The sequence below is a fragment of the Gavia stellata genome, unplaced genomic scaffold (genome assembly GCF_030936135.1).
Source record: "Gavia stellata isolate bGavSte3 unplaced genomic scaffold, bGavSte3.hap2 HAP2_SCAFFOLD_44, whole genome shotgun sequence".
Taxonomy (NCBI): Eukaryota; Metazoa; Chordata; class Aves; order Gaviiformes; family Gaviidae; genus Gavia; species Gavia stellata.
Genome location: NW_026777121.1, coordinates 527,546 through 553,709, shown reverse-complemented (window position 1 = coordinate 553,709; position 26,164 = coordinate 527,546). Strand labels below are relative to the sequence as shown.

Sequence of the window (26,164 nt, the reverse complement as noted above, 5' to 3'; positions counted from 1 at the left end):
CGCGGGCCTGCCCGTCCCGCTGCGCGACCGCCGAGGGGTTTGTCCGCCGGGCCGGCGCTCCCGCTCCTTTCGCCGGTGGAGTGCCGTACGTGGGGGAAGAGCAGAGCTGAGGCCTGGCCGGAGCGGGGCGGGGGAGGGCGCGGCGGGCGCTAGGGCCGTAGGAGCCCTCACGGCTGCTCCCGTGGCCGCGGCGCCGGGCCGCCGTGCTGGGAGCGTCAGCTGTGGCGAGGGGGAAGGGGAAGTCGTGGAGCTGGAGAGGGGGTGTCCTCCGGCGCTGCCATGGGGTGTCCTCCGGCGCTGCGCCGTGGCTGGGTTTGCAGCGCAGATCACCGGCGCCGGGGCATCTGCCGAGCGCCAAGGCCACGCGTCCTCCGCGCTTCGTTTCTCCGCATCCTTGGAGACTCACCTCCGTTTTGAGTGAAAACTAGGTCCGGCAGTAAAAGCCAGTTAAAGCACTTGGATTCGGAAGTTTCCGCGTAATGACGAGCTATTGATGCCTGCCATGCCCACAGCCCTTTTCTTTTTAATCGCTCATTTCCTCAAAATACAATGCTGGTAGCAGCTTTTCTGTTCAGTCAGTCTGGAAGATGTTGGTCCAAGGATTTAATATTAGATGGCTAAAGTTTCTGGCATTGTTTCCCGCCAATATAGGGCTAGTAGCAACTTTTCTGATTAATGTTTTGGAAGCCATGAGTCTGGCTGTGGATGGGTAAAGCCAGGGCTCTGAGCAGAGAGATTGTTAAAGGTACTGCTTCCTTCTTGATCAGCGTGTTCTAGAGGGCAAGCATAATGCTATTGCTTTTTTTTTATATGCACAGTTAACCTAAAAAGATTATTGATACTGCCTCTTTAACATATTTATTTTATTTTGGGGTAGCCTGCTTTGGGGTGTAAAAATCACCATTTCTTGTAATTGTGTTTCAAACATGAAGTTTCTCTCTTTAGAAGGAGCCTTTGGAATCATGATTCTATTCTCCAGATAGCAGAGGATGGTCTCCCTCGAACTGGAGGAAGAGCGAATGAACGCCCTGAGCGTATTCCATGCTAGGCCTATCGGTGTGCCAGCAGGTAAAACTTGGCAACTTCTACCTGTGATATCGCTTCCCCTCCCTCTCCTTTTTCTTAAAAACTGGGTCTCACTTTATGTCACACTTCCCTGACAATGTTCACAGGCAAAAAAGGGATAACAATGAGAACAAAGTAACAGAGATTTGAAGAGGAAAAACTGGGACAGAAAGTAACAAGCACTTAATTTAAATCAATCTTTAAGAACAAATCATTCTAGGCAGGACTGAGCACTATTAATATCACCCTGGCCTCATGATAGAGTCATCCTTACAGCTTAAGATACATTTGCCTTTGTGATTGGTCTTTGTTTAAGCACACAAGTACTTTCCAGAGGTACTCTCAGTGGGACTGAGTGATGTGTAATTCATTATTTTTGCAGCATTTTTAGCCCAGAAGAAAATGGAGGAAAACATCTTAAAATCAGTAGCCGCATTGATCTGCTCTAGACAGCCTCCTTCATAGTACGGGGTAAGTAGTCCTTGGTATGTCAGTAACGACAATCAGTATTATAACTGCTTCCTGATAAGGTTAGCGAGTCCCTTCCTTCTTCTTTTCAGTTTTCTAGGTATTTCATATGCAGTCCTTGAATTCAACTTCTCTGTTCTGGGAGCACGGCACTGCACTACCCCACAGTTATCTCGACTAGCCAAGTGTTACCGCTCTGGTTAAACAAAACTGGGCTGACATCAGTGCTATTTTATGGTTGACTCAAAAAAGCAAAGCACAGATAGCCTGCTAGACGTATCCAAAAATCTCCCGATGGCCGAGACTGACAAAACACCACTCGTGAAGGGGAGGCAGTGAGCTCCAAGAGCAGCTCCCAGGCAGGAATAACCTGTGAGTCCCATACCTAGTGACATAAACAGGCCGTGCTGATCAGTTTCAGCATGATCCGGCGGAGTCCTTACTTTGTCCCGCTGCCAAGAATTCATAATATCAAGCAGCCCTTGTGCCAGCACAGTCCTATTCAGTCCTAGGATGTGGCCACAACATGGAAGACACCCTTTAAGTGCTTTTGAAGCTCACAAATCTGAATTGCTTTGTAGCATGTTCGTAATACATCAAGCTGCACACAGACTGCTGGTAGTGCAGCAGGTAGCAAGGGAAGCAGATGATTCCCTACCATCTCTCGACCGCAGGAAGAAAGCTTCTCTGTACCCACCTGGGAAAACTGCTCTTGAAGAGACAGCAGCTGGCAATACCAGTTCCAGTACTGGCCTTCTATAGACGGGCAATATACATGCTCCAGTTCCTTGAATGTCCAAAGAAGAGCTTTAGAATACATGCTTTCCAAGTTGCCGGCATACCGTACTTCCTGCTGAAGAGGGGTGGTAGGCTCGGAGACACCGTTTGAAGTCATTCCAGGTTTTTGCAGGAGTTGGAAAATACAAAAACTACTAGGAAAATAAAATGCAAACCTCAGTTTTAGCTCATGGTTAGTAGAAGAGAACATCCTTAGTTGTTTTAGAGCATCTCAACCACTGTCCTTAGGGAAGGGAAACAGCCAGGGAAGCGAGGGCCCAATTTTTCCATGACAACTTTCTTCTCAGATAACTAACATGCAGTTCTGGGTGGAAAAGTAAGTGGGAAGGCATGCAGGAAAAAAATGGGGAATCCTAAGATTCCTCTTAGGAGAGTCCTGATTCCAAGATAGAAGAAACTGGATTCCTTCTTCTATTCCTGCAATTTAGGAGAATTTGGCTGGTCGTTTGTCAGCAACATTCAGCGCCCTTCAGAATTGAGAGTAACCCGTTTTTTTCTGTTAGCTGTGCCACTTTCTCCCTGTCAAGTTTTAGAAAGAAAAAAGTGGGTAAAGAAGCTCCTGAACGTAACAAAGGCAAAGCATTCTGTTGATCTTTGCTCAGCTGTAGAGTAATATCCAGGCAGCTTTTGCCTCAGCAAGGAAAGGAAAATGGGGAGATGAACTCTATTTGTTTATGCTTTAGTTACTACCACTCCATGACTTTGCTATAGCTGCTCTTGGTTCACTTAACCTTGAGAATTGTTGGCTCCGGGAACACCAATGGCATGGTGCATTAACTGTGTTACACACAGGAAAAAATCAGCGTATACTGCTAAATTTGGTGCTTCTAAACATGTAGCAATGTCTCATGCCAGAAAAAGTACCTTACATATCTTTTGTACTTTCTTTCTACAACAAAAATGTCCATCTCTGCATCAAGACAGTGGTGTAACTGACTCTTTCAGGTATAAGTCAAAAAAGAATAGAAAGTGATGGTGTCTCATTTGTAGGTGGACAAGTTCTCACTGTAGGTTCAAGGGCAGGAACACCGCCCCCCCCCCCCTCTTTTTTTTTTTTTAAACTCCTCTCCTGTGTGTAAAGGAGCATGTAGCTGCCTATCATTCAGGCCAGTTTTGCCCGATTTCTCAGAATTCCTTTCCATCTGCTGGCAGCCAAGGAATGCAGCGCATACGGGCCCCAATAAAGCCTCCCTGAAAGTAATATTTGTACGCTGAATAATGTTGAGGTACACTGCGCTAGCTCAGGGGAGCAGAACTAAGTAGTTGAACGGGCTGGTTTTTTCCTCCTGCAACTCAGCACATCCCAAGTTTACAAAGCAGCTACAGAAAGCAGAGAGAAAACGACAGGAGAAGTGGCAATCAGTAGCAGATTCTAAGGGCGAATAAAAAAGTGCTTATGGCAGCTGTGGAACAGAGAAACTGCAAACAGGCCAGGGAGCTATGACAGCCAGGACAGAAAGAGGACATTTATTGCTGTCTCTGCTTCAAAGGGAGAGCACAGTCCTCTAGCCCTCCGTTACTCTTTATTGGAAATGTAGAAGAACAGAGGATCTTCTCTAACCTTCCTTTCGGTACTGCTGGGTGCAGAAGTCAGAGTAGGGACAAGTGCATAAAGGGATGAAGTAGTAGCCTTCTCCTTGTGTGCGTAGAAGATGCAAGACAGATACAACTTGCTCAGAAGCGTAACATTTAAGCAAACAACCATATTACTGTGATTTTATTATCCTGATAGTTTTTTTTTTCTTTTACTAGTTGATGGCCATGCATCTAGAATGGTGGCAGCACCAAGACCAGAAAGGGAGTACAAGTTTGTAAATGCATGTCTGGTGCAAGAGACTGCTGGAGATGACTCAAGTAACCAGAACTCGTTCTTTTCAAGGCTCCTATTAGGAGACTTCTGGAGAATTATCAGTAGGAAGGTTAAAGAGTTCCTCAACGATCGCTTTCATGTCATTTAATCCTAGAATAACCCAATTTCTATGAAGTTTGCAAGAAGTCTGTTCATAATTCATGTGGGGGGATAAATAAAAATAAACCCGTGTTATCCCAACCTCTGGATCTCCTACTGTGTCTCTTTACATGTGTCTTTTATTCTTGTTTCACTCTGGCTTAAAAAAAATGCTGAACTTCTTGTTAGCATAATTAAAAAAAAGGGATTGAAACATACCTGGTGTCAAAGGAGTGTGAGCACTAATAATGAAAATAGTACCAGCTGGGTTCCAAGAAGCAGCATGATAGGCACCAAGAGTAAGAATAGAGAGCTGTATACAAATCTAAACTCTTTAAAAAATCCTTTTTATTGATTCATTACCATACAAAATTTACTCAAATTACATCCATTTGAAGTGGTGAGATCACAGCTAGGGAACAGGTCATCCTTTCATAAATCGACTTACAAAACCCACCATAAAAGCTTTTTTTGGTTGGGTTTTTTTTTTACAGTATTATACAGAGGGTTTCTTTTTAAACTAGCATACAATGCAAAGCTAAATTAGATTAGTATTTTGGCCCCACACATTGGGGCAACTGTTTAATTTGTACAAAAAGAGATGGTCTGCGTTAAGTCTTTGTTTTCTCTTCCCCCGCAGAAGTGCCCCTTTGTCTCGCAAATTTTCACGCTCACACAACTTTTAACTTTCCTCTTCCACAAGACAAAAACTTTAAATACTGCAATTTTATTTACACATCCACATCTTAAAAAACTCTTAAAAAATTACAAACCAGCTAGAAAATATTCTGGCAGTGTTTACAAATTAATTCTATTGGACAAAACTGCTAGGTAACTAAAGTGTGAGTTGAGAACATACGTCAACTTAAATACCACCGCTGAATGATCTATGCCCACATTTGTACAAACAAACACACACTTAACACTGTTTTACAGTTCTTTATGTGTTGCCCTTCATACATTTGTTACATTCCAAAACTCACACAGTCATACAGTTTTCTTATTAGTACTGGGACTGCTTGCCTTTTCATGTGTGAGCTTTCATAGCAGCAACTCAATGGTACCAGAAAACCTGCATACACAATATTCTACTACAGTACAAATAGTACTAATTTTCTGAGTGTGTCAGACAAGCAGAACAGAAATGGAAACAAAAGGATTATATGGGCATCATCTAATCAACATTACATTAATTTAGCCCAGAACACGGCAACGTATTTTACACGCAAAAAAAAAAATTATTTAAGACTTCTTAGAATTCCTCTCACGTTCAAAAAATAAATATTGGTACTATACTATACTCTCAAAGATCTTCAAAAAATAAATGCAATTCAGTTGATGTGGTACTTACAGTTAGATACTTTGGAAAAAAATTAGTTCCATTTTGCTGGCAAAGAGAATTAGAAAAAGCTGTAAGCAGAGGAAGCTAACCCACCGAGATAAATATGATCTATTGAACAAACAAAGCTTGGCATACGTGTTTTCCATAGAGGGAAAAACCCACAGTGCATCTCTAGTAGGCACTTAACACAAAGCCCCACTTAGTACCACAGAAATTTATGTACCAGTTCTAATGCACACTGGGGGCAGTAAAATTGAACTGTGCATCTTCGTTCCAGTTTAAAGAAACAACCAACAAAATCTACTTTCACGCACACACACAAGCATTTTTAAAAATCTGTGATTACTACGAGCAGTGGCAGAACTTTATACTTTTCAATATCTGCAATATACACTACATTTACAGTGTATTTTTTCATTAAAAGCTTTTAAGGACATAAGTATTTGACCTCATAATGAGACATATACAGAGCTCAAAATGAGCATTATGACAGCAATTTAAACATTCCCACAAGGAGCTGAAGAATCCCATTGCACGCTTTTGCATTACTTCATCTTTACGTTCACTGCAGGTACAACCCGTGTTGTGACACTCAAAAGACATGCATTCTCTGCAGAAGGCACAACCTGAAATACTATTATAAAATTGTTATTTAGGACTAAACCAGTTCATTGAGCCCTCCTCCGTAAGCCCCCTTGTCAGGGTAAGCAGAGACTGGGGGAGTGTGAAGACAAAACATTTACGGTCGCCTGCTTGCGCTTGCTGACTCACAAGGCACTGGAGCTCAGGGGCAAGGAGAAGGCCTTGCTGTAAAAGCCTTCCCTTGTTCTTTATAGTATTTCAGGGAGTACTTAATTAAAAGATCAGCACTGTTCGAGAGCCTAGTTTATTTAATAATGCTATTTGACAGTAAGTAGGGGACAACTCGGAATGATGGCAGGTTTGTTCATTCCGTTAAAACCACGATTTAGATACGGACAGCGTTTAAGACAATCAGCTGTTAGAAATTCATCCACCAATGAAGGAAGCTTCTCTAAATCGTAAGCATCAAAGAGGTCACTGATGCCTTCTTCATCCCCAAGGCTCAGCAAATAATCTTCCTGAAGCAGAGGAGGCAGCAAATTCACAAAGGGTCCTTCAAAGTTTGGGGGAATTTGGTCCTCGGTCTGCTGGAGAAGGTTGGCTGGAGAAGCCAACGGAGAGATTGTTGCCATATTTACTGAGCAGTCACCTTGTCCTGAGTTAGCAGAAGCCGCTTCTGGAAGAGGAGGGAGAGAAAAAAATAAAGATGACCTGTTTAATCTCATTAGAAATACTAGACACTGATCAAACAAAGTAACCACTGTGTAAAGGGCCTTTCATAAAGGATCACTTCAACAAAAAATGGCCTCCATATAATTTCTAGCTTGTTTTTGACATGTTACAAAGGGCTGCTCAAAAATAGGCGTGTTGCTATCCCCTCTGACTTTTCTACTAAAAAATTATTTTACAAGGTTCAAACAACTACTGGGGGAAAAAAACCAAATCAAGCGTAGTGAGAGGAGATGTCCATTTTTCGGTACAACTCATAGTCAAAGTGAAAACTGTCTAGGCAACAGACGCCATCAGTGACACTGCGTAGCTGCATGTACCCTTACACAGAGATTTCTGCCTCTGGCGTTGAGGCGAATCGTTGCTGCTCCCGTCTTGAAAACGCAAAAGGAACAAAACTGTTTGTTTCTTCAATATTGCACAAACTTAGTTCCCATAGTTCCATCGGATATGCAAATATGAAACTTATTTTTCTTCTGCATCAGTTGTTTAAACATATTTCCCCCTCTCTCAACCAGACAGGCAGAGTGGAAAATGGATACCTTAGCTTTTCGCTTCCTAGAAAAATAAAGCCAAAAAATCAGAGCTGGATATCTGAAGTTTAAAATGAAATCTTGAATGAGAGCACGAAGGAAGGCCGTTAGTATCACAAAGAAATATTTTTACCTTTGGAAATGGTTTTGGAAATATTTCCCTTGTGGTCCTGACTATAGGCTTTCATTGGACTGAGGGCATCGTTTTCCTCTGGGCACAGGTAAACTTCAATAGGTCCTTGAGTACTAGAGAAACGTATCAATGCACGCTGCTAACAAAAGAAACCTCAGTAAGGTGTTACACCAATGAACACGACAGAACATTGATGACACCGAGTAAATTCTTGTTGGGGTGCGAGTGGTGGAATACATCGTTTACAAATCAAAAGAACCTGAAATCCCCCATGGATTTTTTTGAAGATGTGAAAGGCTTGGCTGATGTCTCTTGTAGACTGGAGAGAACATAAAAGCTTTTCCCCCTGTCTGTAGGACAGACACCGCAGAAGCCCACCGTTTTATGTGTTGTATCATAACCAGAGAGGTATGAAGGATTGAACTCCTAACATTTTCCTACAACCATAATAACCTGGAGTGCTCTGATGTCATGGGACTATGGGATGCAAGTCACAGGTTTTGTTACTATTCATAACAACATTATTGGATGTATTTGTGTAAACGTTTCTGCTTTTAAACAATGCCAAAACATCCTTCTCGCTCATCCAAAAACCTTCAGCACTAATTCCCACTGATCTCAAGTAGGTGTATGTAAGTCCCCCTGTTTATCAGGGAAGTTTTTCCAAATAACAAAAGAAGAAAAAAGATGCCATTTTCTTCACCCAAACTTGTTGATGTAAGTCTTTCTGCCCCCTCAAGGCAGCAGCTCTAATTTTGATGGTGTTTCTGAATAACAGGAACTCCTAATTAATCTCAAGAAATATTTTTTTCTTAACTTTCACACACTGATGCAGTACAAGAAGATGACATATATAGACAGAAAATCTGCAAAGTTGCTCGTGGTCTTATGAAACAAAATCATAAATGACTCCAGTTAAAAATAAACCTGCTCCAGCTGTATTACATTAATAGTTTTAAAAAGCAGGAGTACGGGCATGATATACCTCTTTGCAGACTTCTTTCAAATACATTTTATTGTGCCCTTCGACAAAAAGTTCCTCGTGTTATTTGCGTTCTGACAGTTACACAGCGTAGGAGACAGCATTTACAAATACAGAGAGCAACAACCGAACAGGGATACCCCAGGGCACAGAAAACAGTGAAGAGTACTCAGGGCAACGCTATAGATAATTAGAAAAAAGGAGATGGGAAGAGCAGGAGTTGGGGAAGGTACTGTTGAGTGACTGAGGTATGCAAAAAAAGACACTGAGATGTAACTGCAAATGAGAGAAAGAAATAGGACTTGTACTGCCTGAAGCTGAAAATTAAATGAGGAAGTTGGGTATAGGGGATAAGGGAGGTCTAGGCGCTAGTTTTAATGATTGTGTGCATCTCCCTCTACCCGCCTGTTTTCACTGAATTAAAAAATCAAAGCGTAATGCCTAGAGGAAAGAAACAGGAAAGCAAGCAACGATAACAGTATAGATTTATGGATACTGATAAAAGACATCCCTTCCTCACTGCAGCAAAATGATTTATTCTTCCGAAACCTGCACCTAGGTTCAAAGGGGAAATGAAGGACACAGGCAGGGGAAAAAAAGGATGGAAACCATAATGGGCCTAAGCAAGTAGAGAATAATCTTAGGGAAGGAAGCGACAGGGAATCCGGAGTCTGGTCCTGCCCGCCCGGCAGCAGCCGGCCCTGGGTGCGGTGGAACCAGCCCAGCGGTAGGGATGCAGGAGTAACACAGAGGTATGAAGGCAGCACGGGGCTTTCTGGGGTTTAGCCCTATGTCTCATTGCTCCCTGAGAGAAGAAATCAGGTACATTTTTGAATCTCTAAAGCAGTGGCTCGTGCAAATTATTCGCCTTTGCACAACATACTCGGCTCTGTCATAACAACCGGGAATTGTAAAGCAGCGCACTTTTGCCCCCAAGAGAGAAAATCCCAGGAGCAGCTGAACCATGTGGTTCATAAACCATGAGAGGAATGAAGAAAAGTAAAGCTACTCCCTGAGGATATCTTCAAAGAAAAGCCACCTGAAGCATTTTTTTCTGCGACTGTGACATCAGCTAAGGGAAGGGAGAAGCAGCTGAGCTACCCTAGACATCTACCTGAGGTAAGGAAAAGAAACAGAGTGAGGATGAAAGAATGAGAGCCAGACATCTCATATACAAAAGCTGGCACTCAGAGAGAGAGAGGCTGTGGCTTGAGTAGCAAGGGGCAACAGAAAAGGGACACAGATCACAGAATCACTAAGGTTGGAAAAGACCTGTAAGATCATCAAGTCCAACCATCACCCCAACACCACCATGCCCACTAAACCATGTCCCGCAATGCCACGTCCACACGTTCCTTGAACCCCTCCAGTGATGGTGACTCCACCACCTCCCTGGGCAGCCTGTTCCAGTGCTTCCCCACTCTCTCAGGAAAGAAATTTTTCCTAATATCCAATCTAAACCTCCCCTGGCACAAGTTGTGGCCATTTCCTCTTGTCCTATCGCTTGCCACTTGGGATGAACACAGACAGCTTCAGAAACAGAAGTACTTTTCATAAAATGGGAAAGGAAATCCCCATCCCCTACAGACTTCACGATAGCAAACAAAAAGTGCACTAGCAGAATGCACAATGTTTTACACAGATGTGTAAAATCAGTGTCAATGAAGCAAAGATGATGATGGAAGAAGGAAGGGCAAGAATGGATTCTAGGAGTAAAACACATTTCTACAATAACTAACACTTCAGAAAAGAAAATCCTACATGAAAACATATGTCTCAATAAATTAGGATATCAATAATATGAGTCATCAAGACGCTTAAGGCACTGAGTTGGCCATGAATTTTATAACTAAAACTACACAAAGCAAAAAAAAAAAAAGAAGAGCTGAGTCTCTTAAGAGAGAGATTTGACATGGTTGCAAACAGGAAATTTCAACTGTCAAGGAAGAGCTGCTCTTTACATAAAGTATGGCAAAAGAGAATAACCTGTAAATAGTGTGGATTCCTCTGAAGGAACGCTGGAATTGAGGGAAAAGGAATGAATAATGATCGCTTTGTATAAAACGGTTTTTAAGATTCCCCTTCCTTTAAAAAAAAAAAACCACTTCCAAAGTTCATAAGACGGATGAATATAGGACTGTATGCCAATTATAATCCAACCTGGGCATCAGTTACCACAGTAAGACTCAACACACTTGCTCCATCTATAGAAAAATGATCTATAACCTGGCAGGAAAAGCCAGGTTCTCCTTACCTCCACTGGGTCAGGCACTTCAAGTCTTGTTTCTGGAGGAGCTTTCACAACTATAACAGTTTGGTCTTTAAGGCCACTAATTTTCCGAGTATCTTGATACGTCACATAAGCTAATGTAATCACGGTTAAGGAATTTTCCAACCCAGTTGATAATATATTCAGACTATTAGAAGAGGCATAATTCTTTCAATTATTCTTCCATTTTCTCATGGCTACGTTGCTTTCAGCCCAAAGTTTTCTGTTCTCTACACTGGAATCACAATTGCAGTGAAACGGTGTGAGAATTTCCCTTTGATCTAACAGCTGTGGCCACTACTGAGTGACAAAAGGGATTCTCCATGCCGAGTCCTCTCTCTTCTCCTTTCCACGCGTAAAGCTACTTAAGCTAAAGCTCAACAACCCGCAATTACTCGCAGACTGTGCGAAGCAAAATTTTTTTACACGCTTGCTGTGAAATGGCAGAGAACTGGAAATCACAGAAAAAATGTAAAGGAATTTACAGATGCGCATACACAATATATTTTTGAAGTCATCGATAAAATGATAATGTCCATTTTCATTTGAGGCTTTTTTGGTAAACATTTATATATTCAGATATTTATTTATTCATTTGTATTATATGAAATTATTTCAAAAAACTACTTAAACAACTACTTTGAACAACTTGACAGTGCAGAAAGTTGGTTTCTGCATAAGCACGGAATGAATCTGAACATTCTGCTGTTCAACATGAATTTGTCCAAATCAACGTGAGCGTTTTGGTGGGTTTTGGCACGGTGGTGCCTCACTTACTGACCTGCGTAACCGAGGTGTCACAGAGCTTTTGGTCGCAAACTGTGAAACAGCCGCGATCACAGGCAAGCACTTCCAGGTCTTTGGTTTCGTCATCCGTGAGGTATCTAGCACAGTATTTATGCCATAGAAATAAAGAGCCTAATTTATTATTCTACCTTCGGGGGGTGTAAATGTGAACAATTTTGGTAAATGTCTGCTGTTACCATACAGTGAGACAAACTGCCCAAGCTCAAAATGCCAATACATCTCACAGAATCACAAAATCACAGAATCACTAAGGTTGGAAAAGACCTGTAAGATCATCAAGTCCAACCATCACCCCAACACCACCATGCCCACTAAACCATGTCCCGCAATGCCATGTCCACACGTTCCTTGAACCCCTCCAGTGATGGTGACTCCACCACCTCCCTGGGCAGCCTGTTCCAGTGCTTCCCCACTCTCTCAGGAAAGAAAGTTTTCCTAATATCCAATCTAAACCTCCCCTGGTGCAACTTGTGGCCATTTCCTCTTGTCCTGTCGCTAGTCACTTGGGCGAAGAGACCAACACCCACCTCACTGCAACTCCCTTTCAGGTAGTTTTTAAAGAGCGATAAGGTCTCCCCTGAGCCTCCTCTTCTCCAGGCTGAACAACCTCAACTCCCTCAGCCGCTCCTCACAAGACTTGTGCTCCAGACCCCTCACCAGCTTCGTCGCCATTCTCTGGACATGCTCCAGCACCTCAATATCCTTCTTGTAGTGAGGGGCCCAAAACTGAACACAGCATTCGAGGTGCGGCCTCACCAGCGCCGAGTCCAGGGGCACGATCACCTCCCTACTCCTGCTGGCCCCACTGTTTCTGATACAGGCCAGGATGGTGTTGGCCTTCGTGGCCATCTGGGCACACTGCTGGCTCATCTTCAGCCGGCTGTTGATCGACACCCCCAGGTCCTTTTCTGCAGGGCAGCTTTCCAGCCACTCGTCCCCAAACCTGGAGCATTGCATGGGGTTGTTGTGACCCAAGTGCAGGACCTGTCACTTGGCCTTGTTGAACCTCATACAATTGGCCTCGGCCCATCAATCCAGCCTGTCCAGATCCCTCTGCAAAGCCTTCCTACCCTCAGGCAGATCAACACTCCCGCCCAACTTGGTGTCGTCTGCAAACTTGCTGAGGGAGCACTCAATCCCCTCGTCCAGATCATCGATAAAGATATTAGACAAGACCGGTCCCAAAACTGGGCCCTGGGGCACTCCGCTTGTGACCAGCCGCCAACTGGATTTCGCTCCATTCACCACGACATTCTGGGCTTGGCCATCCAGCCAGTTTTTTACCCAGCGAAGAGTGCACCTGTCTGAGCCATGACTTGCCAGCTTCTCCAGGAGAATACTGTGGGAGACAGTGTCGAAGGCTTTACTGAAGTCCAGGTAGACAACATCGACAGCCTTTCCCTCATCCACGAGGCGGGTCACCTGGTCATAGAAGGAGATCAGGTTGGCCAAGCAGGACCTGCCTCTCATGAACCCGTGCTGGCTGGGCCTGATCCCTTGCTTGTCCTGCACGTGCCCTGTGAGCGCCCTCAGGATGAACGTCTCCATAATCTTCCCCGGCACCGAGGTCACGCTGACAGGCCTGTAGCTCCCCGGATCCTCCTTCCGGCCCTTCTTGTAGATGGGTGTCACATTGGCAAGCCTCTCACACCTGACTTGGACCAAACGCAAAGCAACAGGTCAGGGGGCTAAACAACAGGTCAGCTCTCAGGCAAGTGGCTTTTACTGAGGCTTCTACCACTCCTTTAGTAAGGTTTACTAAGGTTTGCAAAGGCAGAGTACAAATTACAGCAACAGTGGCTGCCACTGTATGAACAACGGAAAGGGTTGCATGGTTTTCAAATAGAACGACAATCTTCATTGCTGTAGCTCAAAGCTGGGCATATCCCAAAACATTCAAGGTAGCGATCAGTTACTGTCTGATTCTATTTAGAAGGAGGAGGAGGAAGCACACAGCCAGGGCAGAAACGCTGTTTTGGCACTATCTAATCACAAGGGAAAAGAAAACCATTTTCAAAAGCAGAAACTTCGCCTTCAGAGATGGAGCAAAGGAAGAGGCTTCCCAGCTCCCTGAGTCTTCAGCAGGTCACCTCACGTCAGACCTCAGTGAGGCGAGCGAACGACCATACTGGGATGCGCTCGGATTCGTCCCCAGGTGTCACACATCCACATTCCTTCCTCAATAACCACTAGTATTATCAGTAACCTTAGAGCCACAGAAGGATTTGGGGAATACGCTCTCCTACATCCAAAAGCACGAGGCCAAGACGCTGCTAATGCTGATCCCTCCTCGCCCATCCCCAAGGGAGCCATCAACTGCAGGGCAGGGATCTCTACCACCGCAAACAGCGCTAGAAAAACAGAGAAGTATAATGCTCGGTTTTGCTTTGCTCTAAATCTCTTGTGGATGAAGGCAGTGCTGACCCTACTCCCTATGCCACTCGGTGGTCTTGCTTTCATACGCATTTTGAGATGCAAGCACAACCAAAAGACAGTATTTACATCGTTCACATTACTTTTTACTGACGCTCCTGTAGTTATTTCCTATCCTTCAAAACAGAGAATAAGTCCACCTTATTAGATGCTCTTTAAAAACTACTGACCATTAAAAGTAATAAAAGTTTTCAGCATTTTCAGCATTTAATAAAATGCTCTCTTCTGTTGCCAGCAGGTGGGAAATCTAGTGAAAATGAGAACTGGTTACTTACAAGGGGTATTAGCAGCCAAAATACCAGAAACCTTATGAACCTTATGCAATTGAGCATTGCTATTCCTTTAAATAATTAAGTCTGAAAGAGACATTTTGAGAGCTCATAAAACCTTTATCTATGATATTCCACTATAGATTCTCTAACCAGAGGAATCTAAAAATTTGTTGCAAGTTTCAGACTAAACTGACTCCCAACTTTATTTTCCTCTCTGTGTCTGGAATTTATATACGCAGCAGTTTAATGTAAAAATAAAAAAAAATATTAAGTAAGGAGTACACACACACACAAGTCTTCGTTACCTTAGCAAAGACTTTGTCTGCAGGCCTTTATAATTTCTGCACACATAAAAATGGGGTTTGCTCTGGGCTCAAAAGAATCGAAAGAGCACAGGTTTTGGATGTTGTCACTCATTAATCAGCTAAATTCTTGGTTCTGCTCTATGTGACCATGGATGTTAATGGGCTCCTTCATACACCACCTTTTTCTCCATTTTTTTGTTTTTGACATTCCAGAAGCATTACAGGTGCAAGTGGCTTAAGTAACTTTTATATAGAACTACATTAAAACCCATTATCCAACTTCTGGAAATTTCTGATGTTTCATATCATATTACTTAGTGGAATTCTCTTTGTGTTACAGAGCACAGCAAGACTGACCACCGCTGAGGTTTCGAAAAAAAGGATATCTCTGATTCCCCGAGTCCTCTGTTAGCAGCTTGAGGTCCAGGGTGCAGCTTTGGATCAGCTCATCCAGTTTCTTCTCTTCCTGAGTCAGTTCGGTCACCTCCTTCGTGAGGCCTTGACACTGGGCCAGCATGCCACCATCCTCCGACAGACGGCAGCCCCTACGGATACAGAGGGGGAAGACGCCCTTTCAGCATTTGTAAAACTTGACCCTGTGCTATGGCAAAGGGAAGAGGCAGCCTTTTACAGTGCAGATCAAGTCCTCATCTCCTTCTCCCTAAACCTGCCCATAGTGAGTCAACATCAACTACGCTTCCCAGAAAAAGCATCTTTTTATCATGCCAACACATTTTGGAACTACCACCAAGAGGGAAAAGCCAAATATTTCTAAGCTCTTCCAAAATCTTGCTTCTAACTCACCTCTCCTCTAACCACACCCTGAAAAAGACTGAGGATGGCAGTAGGTAGAGATGCGTACCTAGAACTTACGCCGCTTGCAAAAGCAAATGACTTAATGCAGTATTCAGACAAAATGCTGGTTTCTAGTTTCCCTGACAAATGCTGTTTATACACTGAAAACCTGTCTAACAGAAAAAGAAAGCTTTATCCTGATAGAAGGCGTTTTGGATGATTGCTTGGGGCAAAGTGTTAGAATGGAAGGTGGGAGAAGAAAAATACTGCTGCTCTGTGACAGTGAAATCAGCCAGCAGGAAAGGAAAAGGATAATGAATACTCACATCCATTGTATGTTGGTTTTGGATTTTTTCTTAATGAGATGGATGCCTTCCAGTCCATTGGTGATATCGTAAATCCTCCTTTTTTGCACCTTGAGGACCTCTGCCGCTCTGTTCAAATCTAAGACCCCATCAGGAGATTGGCTCAGCAACTGAATGAACTTCTTTGTTAGAAGGGCAAGTGATGTATCATACCAAGTCTTTTCTGAAGGAGATTTTGGAGCTTGGCAAGAAAAGAGAAAAAAAAACAAAACAGATAAATCAGTTCTCTCATTTTGGTTCCGAAAGCAGCATCCAGAAATGAAAGGATACATATTACAGATTTTTCTTTCATTTTTACTACAGAAATCTTTCAAACCTCTGCATTAAGACACAACTTACCACTGGGTATTTATTTGCATTTCAAGCTGCACTTTTCCAAAAGTCACAGGTACATGAGCAAATACATACATTTTTTTAAATGCAAATCTTTCCATTAGTCTGATGGATACATATATGCAATATTCTACTTAGGTTTTCACTATGTGAATTCTTAAGAGTATTTTTAGTATCTATTTATTCTGGCAGCAATACCAAAAATTCCCCTATGACTCTCCTCCATCAGGCTGATAGCCAGCTTTCATCAGGGTTTGATTTTCCCCTCTTGTAAGACAAGTGTTTCACATGCAATTAAGCAGGACTTGGCTGTACTTCAGTGGGTGAACACAACGACAGATTCCATCAGCGCCAGACTCCACGGCACGGCGTACAGAAAACTCAAGTGAATTAGAGGAGATTGACGCAAGACACAATTTATAATCATCATTTCCCCATAACCAAACAATGCTCAAACTGGGCAAGGGTATCCACTTCTTTTAAATTAGAAGTCAGCAAACGGCTTGGATCTTACTAGACAACGCGCTCTTTTCACGCACAAATGTAGCAACAGATGAGCTGTTAAGAGTTTAAATATGGAGATGAGAATAATTTCTAATTCTAAATGTTTGAGGACTTTGTGTCAAGGGAAATGAGCCAGCCATTATTAGAAGTCTGCTGGGCTGGTACATCTCAAACCTTTCATTTGCTTCAAGTATTACGCAGGATGGATCTTAGGCTGATCTGGTGGTCATTTTCATGTTTTCAAGGTTCAGGTCCCCCACTTGATTGCAGAAGTCAGTCAAAACTGAAATCCTACCCGAAAGTGAACCTTTAGGCTACCCTGAAACATTTTGAAGGATATGATGGCTTTTCAGTGAAAACCAATTCATTGCCTCTTTGCAAAGAGAACCTGCTGTATCTCATTCTTTGGTAGCTTCAGGGCTTGTCTGCATGGGGAACTGGAGGAAAATTCGTATCAGTTAGGCGACATTCTGGATTTAGACCAGCATGATTTTTGTTTGTTTGTTTTAATTTGGGGTTTGGAAAAGAATGAGAGGGTCAGAGTGAGAAGGGCAAGAGGCTACTTGACCCCCAGCTAAACGGGGATGTGCTCCTGGTCATGCAGCAAGGGGGTTCTCTCTACGGCCTTAGCAACACTGCAGCAGCATCCTATGCACCGAATGGTACTGAACTTCTGCGAGAACGCACTTCGATTTAAAACGGACTTCATTTAGCTTAACGAAGTTTAGTTTAATGAAGACAACTGTGCTTGTTTAACTTGTCCGCATTAAGTTCGTCTCTTCAGCTAATTTCACTTTTCCCATCTGCCTCAGCAGAAACAAGACTTAGACTGGTGAGGAGGGACAAGTACCCCTCCACACCTCTTGCTCTCCCATCACTACCACTGCTGCCCCAGTCCTCCTCTTTCCCCATTCCCCTCCCTCTGCAAGCCTAACTCTCCTGCTGAAATCCCCCAAACAAGATGGCAAGGCTACACCCCCAGCGCCTGTTGCAAGAAACCTACTGCCCGAGGCAACGCAGGCGTGCAAAAATGAAGACTTGCAGCAACTAAGCAGCGGCAGTAATAATCTAGTCGTACCGCAGGGAGAGAAGGCAGCTCACAAAAAGCAGGCAGCGTGCAATGCTGCTGGGGCACAGCTACCGCTCTTTGCAAATCCCTGCCGGGGGGAATAAGCCCTGCCCATCAGCTGCTGTAACTCCAGCGACGAAGGAGGCGGCTGGCCCGATTAGCCCTGCCTAATAACTGTGCGTTTGAGCCCGTCGCAGTATCTTGATTCCTCAGCATCTACCTCTCCTAAGCATCCCCCGCTTCGTGTCCTTGGGTGAAGAGGAGGCCCTGGATGGCGAGGCTGCAGGCTGCCCGGCGGGCGGAGGGACAGACCTGGCAGCCAGGAGCCTCTGCGGCCTCTCAGCGGCTCTGCACCAACCGATCGACGCACGCCGCAAACCCGTTGCGTGCTGCTGGCTGCGGGGGCGAGGATGTTGCACACACATCCGGGCGAGGACAGTAATAAACACGCGTCTTTAGCTAGGTAACGCAGCCTGTCGTGCTGGTTCACACTGATCTCAAGCTAGTAAAATCAAAAACTCTGTGCCATACAGCGTGTTACCAGTTCCCTTACTTGTTGGACTACCTGGACTTCTTGTCGCAGCTCTTCCTTTCCCCTTTGGAGTCTTTAGTCCTTCAGCCAGATACTGGTGGCCACTTTCTCCTAGCTCCAGCCTTCGTTTCGCCTGTTAAAAAAAAACCCAAACAAATAGTAATTTTTTTTTAATTGATGGGTTGTTAAGAAGTGTATTTCGCTTCACCAAACACAATATTGGGGTTACAGGAAAGGCGGACAGCAGTGAACTTTTCGCAGCAAAGTTCTGTATCAGTACAGGTTCATACCCCATATTCATCACAAGGCAATCTGAATATTTATGGGAACCCAAAGGCAGGCTTCAATGTTTCACTCTCAGAGGCTAGGTTGATGGTTTTGTTTGGAAAATTTAGCAATTTTTTTTAATTTGAAAAGCTGAGTGACAGTTGTATGACCCGCTTCAGTCCAGTCTGGACCTTTTCAAATACATATGAAAAATGTCTACCTCCACTTGAGTTGAGAACGTTTCGGTTAAGAAAACCAAAGACAAACGCTCAAGCACACAGGTATGCACCCGGAAACCTACATTTCTTCTGAAAAACTCCTTACGTCCATTGAAGTTTGGGCACAGGTAGTATAAGTGCAAGGGGAAGGAAAAATGTAACTTGAAAGGATGGCTTTGAGAGGACGAGTAACTTCCATTACTGTAAGCTTTCCATCAACGACATACGAGACGTTACATCAAGAGCAGCATTGGACAACTGTTCTCCTCTGCTCGTCAAGAATTCTTGTCCTCATTGAAAGCACAACCACTCCATTTATTTCATATTAACTAGCACGTTTGCATTAAAGCTGCCTACATAAAAGCAAGGCGGAGCAAAAGTAGTATCAGAAAGATGATGCCTGAAAATCAGCTAAATGTTGCATTCAGCTCAGTGGAAAGCTGTGTACACCTTGAATAATAAAAATCATGGATGACACTGTTAAACTGTGCAACACACAAACTGCAACCAAAACCACCACCAATATGAATTTTGTTCCTAGACAGAAACACAATCTACTATCTTTGGAAACAATTCTATACCCTGCCGTGCTACTCGGGTTACTGAAACTAAACCTATCCTAACAATAGGAAGGACATTACCTGGGAAGACACAGGAAAAAGAAGAAAAAGAAGTTTTATGTCTAATGAAGTTTAGCCAAATAACTGTTTCCCAAGAATGTTGTTTATTCAATTAGGTAGAATAATTCAGAGTATTTTATTTGCTTGCTCTTTAGACTTGCCCCAAAGGGTTGGATCATATTCAGCTCCTCAGTGAGCCAAGATAAAATAATACATTCCGCCATGGAGTTGTAGACAGATATTTCCATATTGTGGATTTAGCTTGTGTGTTTTACTTAGGGTCTGTGACCAAGAGAAGGCTCTAAATAAATTAATTTATATGCGTTATTTATGGATAGCTCGCTAACATCTTTGTACTGGACTCCGTTTGCAAACCTCAAACTTATTAAAAGGCAAGTTAAAGCACATGAAACGTGTACAAGCCCTCGGTGTAATAGCATGTACAGAGTGCTCAAGCCACTCTTCTCTATATTTTGTGCGAAGGGGCAAGGCACTAATTCCTCGGTGACAGAGCAAAACTGAACTAACTGCATCCTTCTAACCAGCGCAGGCACTGGGCTCCGGGCAGCCCATGGGTGGCAGCTTCTCACGGCGCACAACACCTCTGCTCCGCTCCCCACGGCATCGGCTCCGCCATCCAAGGACACAGATTTTAAAAAGGTCGGCTGTTAACAAAAACGTCCAGCTAATATGTTTAGCCAACGTAATTGGATTAAATTACGATTACAGCTATTCCAGACGGAGAAATACATTTCACACTTTTTTTAAAGTAAGTGTTTTTCCACCCTGAACACTGTAAGAGCAAAGGCAGGAGGGGTGAAAAGGGAACAATCCAGGGCATGGGAAGACTAGGCCAAAGGGATACAATTAAAGATAAAAGAGAATCTCAAAACCAGGTGTGAGAAGGAGGGGAAATGCTAAAGACTTAAAATCCAGAGATTTGCAGCGGCTCTCTCCATCAGAAGAGAAACTCCGGTTTGGACTACACATCAACACTTGTTGTCTCAACTTGTTTGCAAGACACAACCCAACGGTATTTCACCCCTGCTTTTGTCGTTAAACACTTACAACTTTCTCCCGTGAACTTCAAATAATCAGGTTTGGTAGTGAGAGAAGACAAGCAGCGCCCTTCAGCTGCGCGCAGCTGCCCAAGCCTGTCCGAGTGTGTCGGGCTGTTACAAACAACCCGCTCTCGCCGGTCTCACCGGCACGCCGTAGCTACGGGCAGCGCCCGACTAGCGAGCGCCTTCTGCAAAAATACCGAACGGCAGAGACAGCACTACAGGATAGTTATTTTGTAGGGCACAAAGCATATGGAAAACCTGAGAGAGAGATACAGGGCAAAATATTTTAGAAGAGTTTAAAAGAGCTTGGTGAAGTTACCGAGAGGCGATTTTAGCAAACCCCCGGGGATGTTTAATTTCTGGCCAGATGCTACAGGTCACTCAGCAAGTGCCTTCTTCCCCTTCCTGTTTTACAAACTTCATAACAAGATGCAGGATTGAAGTGGCATATTCTCTCAATTTCTTCTTCCCCGACTTACAGACCAAAGATTTTCTAGTGCCTTTTTCTTTGCACTGGAGATCCTGGCTGACTCACAGTTTCTCCCTCCCAACTCCAACATTGTTCATAGTGCTTTCTGATATCAGGCTTCCATTGAGAAGTCTCAAGATCTGCGTTCAGCAATCAGCAGAATCGGTAACCCTTTTAAAAAAAAAAAATCTTGATTAGCCTAACTTATTTCTGCTGCAGGACTATATTAATTATTTGCAGTATATGTACAAATTTTGTATTGTCTTGACTTACATTGTTTGATCAAGCATAGCATGCAGAATCTCTGACACGGTACGTGGGACCTGCTAAGAACTAGCAAGCCAAAGGACACCAGCACTAAGCGTCCCAACGATAGGGAAAGATAGAAAGCGTAGGGACTAAGAACTCAGCAACATGAAACTTGAGTGCAATAACTGGAAGTCAGGTTCCTCAGGGGGATTGTGAAAGGATCATAAAGCACATGGGGCACTGAGACAGTGAAGCCACAAATCCCTACCTCCAGCAAGAGCCGTAAAAGTAACAGGAAAGCATCCTATTGATCCGGACCAGACACCTTACTAACCCCTTGGCTGAGACCTAAAATGTTTGGCATCAACTGTTTTGAGTTCATTTTCTCTTTCAATACTACAAACAACTGCTGGTCTAAATACAACTATGGATCCACTGTGCAGTGCAGACCACTAAAACCAGGGGGCCCCTCGACTCCTATGTAGTTATGCTCTTTTAGGTTCAAGCCCCTTCTAAAAAAAAAAACAAAAAAAAAACCCGAAACCCAGGTAGCTACCACAATTAACATCAGAGGCAAATCCACAAGAATGTCTTCATAAGAACACTTGTGTCTATAGGAAAATAGAACCTACTAGGATAAGGATAATATGTCTAAATACCAGGTGTATTCGTTAGGAAGTATCTTCTTTCCATTCTTTCCATTCACTTGTTTTTGACCTTGTGTTTCAAGATGTTCTCTAACATTTCCCCCCTTTGAGACTTCTGGATATACTTTATAATTCCCATAAGCCTCAATCTCCCTTTACTTAGGTTCCACCACTTAGACAGAAGGTGGTGGCATTTGTCACTTTTCTAACTGGGCCTTGTCACACATTCTCCAATTTATCCCATCTTCTTACAACCTGGTGTCGCATTAAAGGGCAAGGCGATTTGGAAGAAAATAAACCCCCGTGCGTTCCAGCTTGTCCTCAGGTATCAGAGGGGCTGGGGGCAGCTAGGCTTAGATTCCGAGTGATGCCCTACTCTCTGTGTTACAAGTCCGGTCGTGTTCAATGTGTTGAACAGACTACTGGCAAATAGACTTTTCCGAACTACCGCAGCAAAATGGATACCGGTATCTTTTAGTAATGTTAGAAACTTTTTCAGACCTCAGTCAAGTGGGAAAGTAGAAGGAATGAATCAAAGCCTAAAAAGACAGATAAGTAAAATTTGCCAAGTGGACAGATTCTTTACCCTTAGCTTTGCTACGGATGTTACAAATCTGTAATATAAAAACTCATCTACACAGTGTATGTAGGTGAGCAGGCACTTCTTTATTGCAGCACTGGACGCCCAGGGGATCGCTCCACCTAGTGTGCGTGCTTAGTTTCTCTGCTACAAAAGTTATATACAATCAAAGTATACATATTCATCATATTTCCAAGAAACAATTAACATATTCATACAATTTCCGAGAACTCATTAGTATGTGTAAATGCTCGTGACGCATGCGCCTTCAGGTACACAGGTGGTCGTCTAAGGTCCTCTGGTGGTCGTCCATAGCCTTCCTCATGGTGTCCTCTAGTTGAACCCAATCTTTGTGCATGCTTAGCTTGGTTGCAAAATTCTATTCTTGGAATCTTCTTAAGTTTTCCTCGGTTTACTGACCAGGCCTACAATTTATCATTCTCTTGACAAGCAAATTCTACCTATTCACAATGCTACATTGTTCAACAGTTAGTTTCTGATTGAATCACAGATAAATCATACCTGGTTACCTTCATACAGAATATATAATGTAATTTTTAGTAATCGGTCTCTGGATTATACTATTCTATCAATATCCATACTTAAATTAATCAATGGTTATTTCTATTAATAGCTATTGATTGGCATTCTTGATATTTGAATCAAGATGGGAAAGCTAAGGAATTTTCCAAGCAGCATCACTGGTGCATATCAGGTCACATTGTCACGGGACTCAAACAAGACTTTTCTATTCGATTCTTCATCGTTCCATCTCATTACTGTTAGTTCCTTAGTATGGAACAGCGACTCCCTGGTGAGGTTCCTATGGTTATTGTTTCTAACTTAAGAATCCTAACTTATGCATTTGTATTTTATTATTTTATTTATTAATCAAATTTAAACTTTCTATATGATCATATTTTGATTACTTTAAAAAAATCAGAGTATTTACAACACGTATGCATATCCAGCTTAGAACTAAAGCAAAGGTTAGTCCTTTTGAGATCATATACAGTAAACCTCGTCAGGGGACAGAAACAGGAGTTAATCCTGAAATCGTAGGGAAACATTACCTGAAAGAATATGTTATCTCTCTGGGAAAGTTTCTGTTCTCTCTCCACAGGTGTGTCACTGTGAGCGCACCACTGCCTCTGGATGTGCCTGTGTGTCAATACCAACCTGGAGCCTGGGTGTATCTGAGGACATGATCAGACGAGAAAAGAGAAGAGCCGTTGAAAGAGAAGTGGAAAGGACCTCTCCAGATTTTACTCACCACCTATACTGCTGTCAAGCTTGAAGGACTTACTCCGTTGATACATTACAGCAGGATCAAGCCAGCCACATCACCAAAATGGACTGTCAAACAAGAGGGACCTTAACGTTTAAAATTAACTCGGGAATCATGAAGTTGTGGGTTATATCTCTTGCAGCGATGTCAGGAAGCGCAGAGGTCTATAAAGACGAAGAGGTCCCAATTCTAACTTTGATACAAGGGTTTGGCAGAATGCCTAATCTTACCAGTGTCACAGCATGTATCTCAGTCTCTCATTCACCTAGTCATCCCATCCCATGGGGTATTATACCAATAAACTCATCTTTACTAGAGGAATATGATAACATCACAGGAGCCTTTAAAGGGCCTAATGTTTCCTACTATTTGGACAAAGACAACAAGCGTAGACAAAGAGGCGTTGCATTAAAGGGCAAGGCGATTTGGCAGAAAATAACCCCCCGTGCGTTCCAGCTTGTCCTCAGGTATCAGAGGGGCTGGGGGCAGCTAGGCTTAGATTCTGAGTGATGCCCTACTCTTTGTGTTACAAGTCCGGTCGCGTTCAATGTGTTGAACTCTCACGATTACGCATACACTCGTAACACCATACACTTTCAGTCTAGTCGCGTTCCATGAACTAGCACGGCCACACTTAAGGGATTTGGTGGCATTCAGTGAGAACTGTCACGGCTAGATTAACGAATAGTGCAGTTTATTGAAGCAACAGATACACAAGTTCTTTTGGGCTGCCGGTGATAAAATTACTGCCTGCAAAGCATGTGCAAATACCAAGAATATGAGCACTATAGCCTGGCGACAAACGCGTTAAGTTATAAAGCAACTCTATAGAGACTTCTAAGTTGCCCGGGGAAGCACTCGGTGTAACCAAGTGTTCGAACCTTACCCAAAGGCGTCCCTGTGGGGGGGAAGAGAGGCTCTGATCCCAGGTGTCAGGGGCGGTCTGCCTGGTATCTTCCCTGGCATCCCTCCTCTCTTAAGCCATTTTTATTTTATCTGTCCTTACAGGTGGAGCTTGAGTGACTCTAGTCATACATACCTCTCTTGCAATTGGTGTAAAAGTTTCTCGTTCTGCTTTTAAAGGTATAGACTGAGAAAAATCCAGAGCGCAAGCTCAGCGAGGGGTGGTCGCACCTTGGAGGTGGGTAGCTTTGGGATGGAGGTGTGGTGTTTTGGTATTATAATGAGATTATAATGAGCAAAGTTCACCCAAAGATAGTATTTTGACAAAAAATGACAGACTGTTGGCTCGGGGTGGTAAATATGCAGCTCAGGGTAGGAAATATGCGGCTTGTCAGTTTCATAGTACCTTCCAGTTCCCGTCTTATCCCAGAGCCTGGCGGCGGTGTCTCCACTCCACTCCACCCTCCGTGCAGTTTCTCTTAGAGTCAGCACACCAAACTCCCCTGGTGTTGCCAACATCTAAGGTTGCCTAGGGAGCTTCTGTGGGATGGATTCCTTGCACATTCGCCACACTCACCCTGAAGATTTCTTCAGTGCTGTACCTTCAATATAAATTTAATTTCTAAGTTACTTCAAGAGGTAGTGATGTTTTACAGGAATAATATATGGAAGTGGTAAGAAAATCTAACGACTTCAAAAGAGGGGATTGATACCAAAGATTTAAACAATTTAGCTGTAAGACAAACCCTTTTGGATAAACCTTATCAGAAAGGGAAGTTACCAAACCTTAAACTGTGATCATCTATGCCCTAACTACATTGCTGAATTGATATAATGATAACACCAGAACACAGACTGAACTCATGTCTCAACTACTGTAAAGGTCCTGGATCTACTATGCCTGAGTTAACCAACTCCTCTGTCGGAGTTTGACAACAAGAAGAAGAGAACCATTTCAACAGGACTCTTAAAGGCTGTATTATTGCATAATCAAGTTCAAATTGAAATATTATCTATTTCTGTTTCTTTTCCAGGTTGTAAGAAGATGGGATAGATTTGAGAATGTGTGAAAAGGCCTAATTAGAAAAGTGACAAATGCCACCACCTGCTGTCTAAGTGGTGGAACCTAAGTAAAGGGAGATTGAGACTTATGGTGTCGCGTTAAAGGAATGCAGTTTCGAAATTTGTCTGTCAGAGTCCCAGGACTTTCACTGACCCATTTATCAGAGCCCCAGCAAGAGGACTTGCACTGAGCAGATGCACAAAAATTGAAATTAGTTATTTTATTGAAAGCGACAGAAACAGATTCGAGATTGCCGTTGATAAATTCACTAACTACAACAGTGCTACTAATTAAGGGTAATATTGCTAGCAGACTTGATAGTAATACAAGAACCCGGGGATAACTGTCACCCAGAGGGTGAGAGGCGCAGCGCTTATGTTGAAACAAGGTTTAAAAGTAAGAAAGAAAAATGTAGAGAAGACACTTTGTAACAACTGCACCAGTACGTAGACATATTAGAGATAAAGACTGTCTCCACTGACTCTCTGCTGATAAAGATTGTCTTCACTGACTCTCTGCTAACAAGCAATAA

The 26,164-nt window shown here is 43.2% G+C and overlaps 1 protein-coding gene and 1 long non-coding RNA gene across 3 annotated transcripts; one reads left to right on the top strand and one right to left on the bottom strand.

Moving 5' to 3' along the window:
- Positions 1-6: 6 nt before the first annotated feature.
- On the top strand, positions 7-4,381 carry LOC132321739 (uncharacterized). Of its 2 annotated transcripts, none has more exons than XR_009484864.1 (4): positions 7-85; positions 949-1,068; positions 1,448-1,536; positions 4,084-4,381. It is a non-coding gene; the product is annotated as an uncharacterized LOC132321739 (long non-coding RNA). The 2 variants fall into 2 exon arrangements; XR_009484863.1 differs by having other exon boundaries at positions 946-1,068.
- Positions 4,382-6,364: 1,983 nt separating this feature from the next.
- On the bottom strand, positions 6,365-26,086 carry LOC132321703 (transcription factor E2F3-like). The gene is made up of 8 exons (XM_059835148.1): positions 26,057-26,086; positions 25,675-25,695; positions 18,286-18,397; positions 15,788-15,989; positions 15,053-15,211; positions 10,835-10,949; positions 7,599-7,734; positions 6,365-6,879 (listed from the first exon to the last, which is right to left on the bottom strand). The coding sequence occupies exons 1-8, from the start codon at positions 26,084-26,086 to the stop codon at positions 6,521-6,523; spliced, it is 1,134 nt and encodes a 377-aa protein (XP_059691131.1). The 3' UTR covers positions 6,365-6,520.
- Positions 26,087-26,164: the final 78 nt, after the last annotated feature.

What these genes read in the sequence shown, in the direction of transcription:
- LOC132321703 (XM_059835148.1), bottom strand. Translation starts at nt 26,086, where the DNA reads ATGTCTACGTACTGGTGCAGTTGTTACAAA. An exon ending in ACTGGTGCAGTTGTTACAAA is followed by an intron (nt 25,696 to 26,056) that starts GTGTCTTCTCTA and finishes CCCTTTACTTAG; the next exon opens with GTTCCACCACTTAGACAGCA. An exon ending in AAGTCCAGGTAGTCCAACAA is followed by an intron (nt 15,990 to 18,285) that starts GTAAGGGAACTG and finishes AATCTCCTTCAG; the next exon opens with AAAAGACTTGGTATGATACA.